Below are 8604 nucleotides of genomic sequence, written 5' to 3'. Positions count from 1 at the left end.
CACTTTTGTACATGGCCCCCTTTCTCTAGCTATTAGTGTTTAGTAATGACCTTCGTGACACATCGATGACTTTGCGTTATCGATTGCTTAAGTATAATGCATTCGTGTGATGTGCTAATGCAGTGTCTTCATATAGTTGGATAAATTGAGACTTTTACCACAAAGTTTGTATTGTGAGTTATATGTTGTTGTTTTCGGATTTGTGGTTCCGAAATCTCGTCGATAATATCAGTTACACTGTAAGTAAATCTAATACTTGACTGGCTTCCCTTTGTGTTTTCAAGACAATATTGCAATCTTAATCAGAAATGTCAACTTTGCTTCTAGAACGCTTAATTTGTTCGGACGATTTGATGCAGCGACGAAGCCATAATTCAAGAGCTTTTTGCTAAAGTTACATTTTTAAAATGTATTCGAGTCTTTTCCCGCCGTAAGTCATTGTAAACGAGTATAGTTAAGAGTGAGCTTCTGGTCTAGGCCTATCCATGTAGTTTCTCTTTGACATATATTAGCATGTTTTTACTTGACTGCCAACTGTTAAATCACCTTAAGTACGACTGAAACATTGCGAACCAAACCCATAACATATTATGATGTCAACCGTTTTGACACGCATGAACAAAGTAAAGGAACAACAGAAAACATTGTACATTTATTGTCTTGACCATACACGCTTGTATGCATAAAGGAATGCACAATAGTATATAGGTTTAGTTTTCGATTTCATATCAAATTTACAGAATTAATATCAGATTGATAGTCATACGAAAAACGTCTCCATTTTGCACACAGACGACAGTTTACAATCTCTCGAGCAGTATACTATTTCCCTAATGTCATGCACAGTATTACCAGAATAGTACAATAACACTTATTCTGAATATTAGTCAAATGTGACAAAGGTGACAATTGTTGACATCAGTACTGTAGTATACATGCGAAAAACACAAACACGACATAAAAAAATATCTAAACAAGTTTCGCAACACACATTTTGTATTTTGTCTCCATTTAAGTTGAATTATTTTGATCGATGTTCAAAATCTATTTATAATAAAGCCCTTTGATATGATAAAAAAATATGATATTGAAAGTCTCATAAGCAACAATATGCATTTTTATTCGAATTTCTAGAATTTTCATTTTATTTCTTCTTTAATAATACTTTTTACGTTATATACTGCAACTCAAAGTAATCATGTATATGCCCCACCACAGTTATTTTACTTTTGGCTTAATAATAATTTTTATTTAGATCATATTAAGGTCAGATGAGGATCTTTATCATAATTGATTTTGGTACTGAAATTGTTCTTTTGAGTGTGTTTTGAAATCTAAAGAAGAATAACATGTAGGTGTAAGTAGCACTAGATAAGGTAGGCGCTGACAAAGGACATCATCACTAAGGCAGCAGTGACGGTCATCTTCATGGCTCCACTACAGATTCCAACTACGATCCAGATATTTGCTACTGATGTTTTGCTGTTTGCGTCGGTTGCGGTAACGGTTATTGCGTATCCTGCTTTGGTTGAAGCACTCGTGGCTACCGCTGTCGTCACGGCTCCGGCGTTGCTAACGGCAAAGTTGGTCGTGTCTGAAAGAAATCGTATGTTTCGTATTATTTCATTATTTCGATTTCTTCGCACATGCAAGAATATGTTTGTTTTAGTCGATTATCTAATTTAAAATGTTTTTATGGAATAATTTTATGAAGATTAATTATGTTTTTAACAATTTAGCATAAGCAATGGCTACTATTTAAAGAATTACTAATTTTTTTGTATATATGTATATATACCTGATACGACCCATGAGGTAACTGTGTTGGTGGCAGAAAGTGTAGTGACTGCTGTACCTAGAATGGATCAATCGCAATTGAGTTTTATTGTACGGTTCATTTCATGGTCACTTGTGAAACACCAAGTTTGACACTCAATTGATTCGGTATAATTTTAACCCGAATCTGTTTGATTGAATGAGAAGTTGTGAATATGAATATCAGTTTTTATCTTCAAAATGTTAGAGTGGTAAAAAATGAACTTTTAAATAACTAAAGTAAGATGCGAAAATACAATGCATGTAAAACATACTTGTTTTGCACACAATTAATTCTATCTCCACAGAACTGAATGATGTAGAAACACTATGTACAATGAAATATCCACATGTATCGACCTGTGATATAAGTGTGTATCAATACAAAACCTTGCCAACACAATCTTTGCAAACTAATTTGAAATGAATATTCTCTATAGTGTTCTCGCTAAAACGATAACCAGTCAAGGGAACACAAACTGTTCAATCATGTAAATCTACGGTCTGGATTGAAATATTGCTTAAGGCTTAATCGTCGACATTAACCTATCAGTTCATGCTGTTGTTTAATATACATGTTGTCTTGGAATAAATGTATTTCTCGTATAGTGTTTGTTTTTATCATTAAACAGGCTGTTAGTGAAATCTATGCTAATAGGCATGTTCCTTTTAGTTTTATATGTAATATTCAACTTGATGATATTAGGAATGCCATTTGAAATGTATAAATTAGTTAATTACAGTTTTGCCCTCGAATGAGAAGGCATGTAAAAATTGTGAAACATGAACACGTATCCATGTACTAAACATCAAACTGTAAAACGAATGAGTTCGCTTATGATAATCATATTTCCTTTACAAAACCATTTCAAATTAAATGGTAATGACTAAACTCAATGAGTTATATCATTTCTCGTTCCATGTTCCTGTAGATTTTTGTTTTGTCCGCTATCAAAATACACATTACTCAATCAACTCGACCGTTGCAATGAAATTAAAATGTTGCCTACCGATAGCAGCGCCGTCAGCCAAACACACTGGAATTTCATAATCGGAAAGACCAGGAAGGTCGGCTACCGACAGCGTTACCGTGGCTGTTCCCATATTACCTGCTGAATCGGTGGCGCTGCAACATAATTGTGTAAAACGAACACTTAAGCATATGGATCCAAAGAATTTATTAACATTTTTCTTTCAAAAAACAGTTTGGCTTTTTGCATATATATTCAATTGTAAGTATAAAATAATTGAAATCATTTAAGTATCTTTTCATGAACGATTTGTATACATTTCTTCTTAAAAAATTTTACATGGTCTGATTTCACGCATTGAGCCGTGATTGTACTTTTGTATTAAAGATATTTAATTTAATCCATATATCAGGTAATTTCCTTATTTCAAACCTATTAGGCCATAGCCGTTGCGGTAGCGCGGTGGATTCTAGTCATAGGTTATAAAGGTTTTGAGTTCGAAACTAAGTGTGTTTGTTTTAGTTCTCGCCGAATCGGTATAACCCATGGCGAGGGTTCATAAGCTCCCCCCACCCCCCTCCAACTAAGTTTTTTCTCTATCTTTTAATGTTGCTATACAAAATATCTAAGAAGTGCAAATGTGAGTTAGTACCCATCAAACATAATGATGACCATTTGAATTGAAATCATTTGTGCTAAGATGTCGAGACCGAAGCTTACTGTTCTTTTTTAAATAATAGTACTTGATAATTTATTACAAATATTGTTTTGATAATGATGAAATACATTGTTATATAAATGAATTAACATGGAAAAGCAAATAGCAATTAAACAAAAATAAAAGATAAATTTTGAATGAAAAAAACATCTTTTGTTTCGAACTAAATTGAAATTATGAAAAGCATAGAAAAAAAAAGAAAAAAAAAATACTAAATATTTCCCTCAATGGATTCGAGCTCAAACCTCTTACACAACCTCACTATCCGTTACCGCCTGCACTTTATGTTCTACCTAAGCATCTTCTGCGTTAAGGAGTTTAATAAGTAGCTATATACTCTAATGTAAGTAACTCTGAAAAGGTTACTCACACTCACACAACGACACACTTTGCCTGTTATGGAATCTTACAGTGGTCTTGTCCGAAAGGTCACAGCTCACGGGCAAAATCGGACTAAGCCATGTTGTATTATTCATGTGAATATTTTGATCAGTTTTTTCCGTAAAATACAACATGTGAGTAATGTAATAATACAAATAATGTTGCACACGAAATATACCGAAATAATATGTATACAATTAATTTCATTTAGAATAAAAATAGAAATATAATACTTACATGATTTCAAATACATAGCTTGTTGCTATAGAATCACTAATAGCATTCGTGGCGGTGACAGCACCTGACGTAGCAGTGGCAATAGTACCAGCGGTGCCGGGGTTCCCGCCTGTTGTGAACGCATAAGAAGCTATCGTGTCTGTGCCTGTCGGTGTAGCAGTCACAGTAAACAGTGCGCCATTCGCAGCTACGCTTTCCGATAGGGCTGCAACTGTCATAGTGCCAGATGCTCCTGTGATTGTTGCTGAATTACCGCCAGTTTCTGCCCATGCAGTGATCTGACCATCTGTTAAAAACGAAACGTTTACAGTTAGAAAGATTTCTTCAACCGTTACGTATTTACTGTCGTCATGTATAGTCTTCACGTAATTCATTTGAGATATATATGACAAGAAATGTGAGCACTTAATGTGTTTCTATGATACCAATAAATATTTTGTAATAATATAACGTTTTCGTATCCTTCTCCGGATTTTTTGCTCAATGACAAAGGCTTAGATATATAGTTAATATTCCGAAACATGTCATCATGTTTGCATAAAAGTAAATAAATCTGTACTTTTTTATTGAAGGCGCGAGTTTGAGCATGTTGATTTCACGCAAACTTCATATAAACAAAGAGAACGAAAAAGCAGAAGTGTAACTTTACGCACATTTTTGTTATCACTGTTTTCACTGATATTTTATAGCCTACTTAATTTCAAGAATAATGAATATTATTTATGTTTGTTGTTGTGTTTAAGAAAATTTAAGAACGAAAAAAAAAAAAAGTTACCATGTTCTTTTTTATCATAAACTGCCAATTGAAACTTAAATGCGCTGTACAGATTTATTAATTGATATTGGGCCCTTTCATGTTAATAAATATAAATAAAAAGATACTTAATACTATTAAACTTCTGAATAATATGTAGACAAAATGAGTAGGAAAGACAGGTTATGTTTGGAAAATCGAAACTGATAGCAATTTATCCCCAAAAGTTCAACTAAATCATATACCCTAACTTCTAGACGTTTCCCTAGATAACAATGCTGACACTGGCAGAATGGAATAAAGTGTTTCAATACTCAAACAAAAACAAAATAACGAATCTGGCCTGCCTTTTTAAAATATTGTCTCTTATAAAAAAAAGAAACACGACAGCTCAGCTGCATATATACTTTACAATAAATAGTATCATGGAAAGTTTATGAATTCCATAATTAAAAATAGAACAATACTATGGACACATATTGAGTTTAAGCTATATGTTGCGAACATACTAAATTTGATATTTTAAATAGGAAGTATTTTGAACAAATGTCATTTACTGCGGTTGCAATGTCATATATAAACATCTTTTATGCATGTATGATTCATGAATTGAACATCATTAAACTAATACAATGCATTGTATAACTGTTTATAATAATGATTGTGTAACGTGTATGACATCAATTTATGACAAAACACATGAAACAAAACGCGACAGAGTAAATATGTTATAATGTTTCAGGCAATTTGATAACCGAAAGCATCTTAAACAAACTATCCCGGAAACATTGTTCGTCCGTTCATATACATGTTCCTCTGTCTGTGCGTTCGTCCGTTTATTTGTATGTTCGTCTGCCTGGATGTTCGTCCGTTTATATGTATGTTCGTCTGTCTGGGTGTTCGTTCGTTCATCTGTATGTTCCGCTGTCTGTGCGTTCGTCCATTTATCTATATGTTCGTCTGCCTGGGTGTTCGTCCGTTCATCTGTCTGCTGATATGTACGTACGTCTATTTTTGTTGTCTGGCTACCCTCCTTTCGTATCTTTGATTGCATGTTCATCAGTCTTACCATTTTTTCTGTCTGTATTTTCTACACATTTCTTATTTGCCCGTGCCTTGTACATATATCGTTAGTCTGTCCGCATATTTGCCCGTCTATAAAATTTTCGCGTTGCAGCGTTATGCGTCATTATGTTTTATCATTTTTCAATGAAGATGTATTATTCGCAGGGTATTTATTAATTTTGTATGAAATAAAACACCTCAAAAACATTGTAATTATACTAAAGAAATGTTTTCCTATTTTTAAGATGATTATGCAATTACCAATCAAAACAAACACATACTAGCAGCATACAGACAATAACAACTTGCCCGACTGCTTAATGAAACAGACTGCCATGATCAAGAATGCGGCAAACGTCCTTAGATCCATCTTGATTTATTAATGTGTCCTTTTTTTGTTAACAAAATAGAAGCTACAAGTCACTGCAAGGTACTAGGGCCGAGTGCTGCCTCTTATAGAATGTGGTTTCAAAGGGTCCATGGTTATCAAGTCGTCAAAACAAACAGACGGCGTCAACGATAATCTGATAACACGGTTGGATCCACAAAAACCTTAACTTTTGCATTAGGGAAAGAATAAACTCGCCAGGGGTATCAAATATCCCCTAACTATGACGTAGGCATTACGTGGGTATCACATGACTATTCTGATTTCGTATCGGGACCAGGCTCATTTGACTTTGTGAAATCATATAGTTTACGACTACTCTAGTGAATGGATACATTTTATGGCTGTCACATTTGTAACCTAAGGTAAAACGTTTAGTTTTGGTTTTAAATCATATTTTCATCGCACGTAAGGATTACTGCAAAACGAATGTTTGCATAACAAAATTATTAAAATAGAAAAAGAAAAAAATGTTTCACATTGTGTTATTTTAGCGAACAAAGTTGAATATGCTGCGTTTAAAAAATAGAACCTTAAAGGCATGTCATCTATGGATCCAAACTATAACAAGTGCGATAACTTAATAATGTTTATATTCCATCTGTTTGATGCTCATGATTTCAACTAGTCTTATCCGATCATGACATAAATAATAATTGGATTAAGTAAAAACTTACAACTTACAAGCAGTGCAGTAATAGGTAGAGCATCAAAGCAAGTAACGTAATGCTGCCAACGTTCTTCGGTTATGACGTCTGAACAGATTTAACGATGTCAACAAAAATGTGTTAAGAGCTTAAACTTCAAGTCTATTTGGCTATCAATAACCAAATGTAAGCGTACACAGGGCTGTTGTATAATTGCTGCGTCATTTTTAAAAAAAACGTTTCGTTCCTAAACTTTTCAGAGAAATGCTATGAATCGCTAATTTAAATAATTTATTATAGATATCAAATCATTGCCTGTTTCAGTGAAAGTGCAATCTCGAAATTTCCGTCACTGTTACTTGTTGGGTGTTAAGCAGTAACGTAGTTACGCTCGTTAAGCTTGTAGGAAATATGGTATCGTCATGCGCTTGTTCTCTTTGTAAGTATTCAAAAATATCTTGTTGACACTTGCTGAAAGATTCTTTGTGGGAAGTCCGTAATATTGGTAGCTAAAGTTTGCAGCCTGACATCGTCAAGTTTGCAGCCTGACAGCTGTAACTTGATAGTCTGGCAGCGTGAACTTGACAGTCAGGTAGCGTCAACTTGACAGAATTATCGCCGCCAGGCAGCCAACTTCACGCCGACGGATCGTCTTGCCACTCGTCCCCCTTTTTAATGCCATCAGACTGTCAACTTCACAACAAAATGCAGCCACACCGCAACGTCGCGTACTTTATGCCGCCAGGCCGCCAATATACCCCCTCTATTTTGGGCTATAAATGCCGCTAGGCCGTCAACTTTACACCGTCAGTCCGACAGCGTAATGCCGTTAGTCCACGTAATATTACCAGGACGCTAACCTATCACCACAAGGCTACCGAATTAACCCGCACGGCCGCCAGTCTTTACTCGCTATGCAGTCAACTTAACACCGTCAGTCCACCAATTTCCCGACGCCAGGCCACAAACTAAGTCTCACAAGACCGTCAGGTTGCCAAATTAACGCTAAATGACCACCAAAATAACACCGCAAGGTCGTCACCTATTACCTAGCATTAGACCTCAAATTCCCCGCCGACAGGCCGCCATAGTCCCACCGACAGGTCGTCAACTGAATAACGCTGTTTAGCGTAATTTACGCCGCTAGGCCGCCAGCTTCACACATCTAGACTGCGTATTAAACGTCATCAGACTGCACATTTCAAGGCGCGTTTGGTTGCCAATTTCATGCCGATTGACCACATGTTTTACACCGCTAGGTTTCCAACTCAACGAATATGCCTTAAAAGTCATGCCGCGAGGCCTTTAGGTTCAGGCCGCCAGACTGCATATTCAATGCTACTAGACCCTAAATTTAACGCCTCGAGGCCGCTTGGACTCAAACGCCATGCCACCAGGCCGCCTATTAAACGTAGCCATGTTGTCAACTTAAAAACGAAAGGCAGCCAATTTAATGCCCCTAGGCTGCCTTTTTTACGACACAAGGCCGTCAACTTCACCATCAGGCCAACCACTTACTTATGTTAGTCCACTAACTTAACTCCGCCAGGCCGCTAACTTTACACCGCTAGGCTGCCAATATGACGCCGTATGGCCGCCAACTTAATCTCGCTAGGCCACAAACTAAA

The 8604-nt window shown here is 35.8% G+C and overlaps 1 protein-coding gene across 1 annotated transcript; it reads right to left on the bottom strand.

Moving 5' to 3' along the window:
• Window positions 1–640: 640 nt before the first annotated feature.
• On the bottom strand, window positions 641–6409 carry LOC128240646 (endoglucanase D-like). Its single transcript, XM_052957360.1, has 5 exons — window positions 6251–6409; window positions 4123–4408; window positions 2826–2941; window positions 1799–1855; window positions 641–1594 (listed from the first exon to the last, which is right to left on the bottom strand). The coding sequence occupies exons 1-5, from the start codon at window positions 6309–6311 to the stop codon at window positions 1368–1370; spliced, it is 747 nt and encodes a 248-aa protein (XP_052813320.1). The 5' UTR covers window positions 6312–6409; the 3' UTR covers window positions 641–1367.
• Between the last annotated feature and the right edge of the window lie 2195 nt (window positions 6410–8604).

The sequence above is a fragment of the Mya arenaria genome, chromosome 7 (genome assembly GCF_026914265.1).
Source record: "Mya arenaria isolate MELC-2E11 chromosome 7, ASM2691426v1".
In the NCBI taxonomy this organism is placed as follows: domain Eukaryota; kingdom Metazoa; phylum Mollusca; class Bivalvia; order Myida; family Myidae; genus Mya; species Mya arenaria.
Note: the sequence above shows the minus strand (reverse complement) of the source record. Positions and strands in the feature narration are given on the sequence as shown.

Excerpts from the sequence above, each read along its gene's own strand:
- LOC128240646 (XM_052957360.1), bottom strand. The coding sequence starts at position 6,311 with ATGGATCTAAGGACGTTTGCCGCATTCTTGATCATGGCAGTCTGTTTC. Across the intron at positions 4,409-6,250 it reads CTGTTTCATTAAGCAGTCGG|ATGGTCAGATCACTGCATGG; the intron begins GCAAGTTGTTAT and ends CGTTTTTAACAG. Across the intron at positions 1,595-1,798 it reads TACCTCATGGGTCGTATCAG|ACACGACCAACTTTGCCGTT; the intron begins GTATATATACAT and ends GATTTCTTTCAG.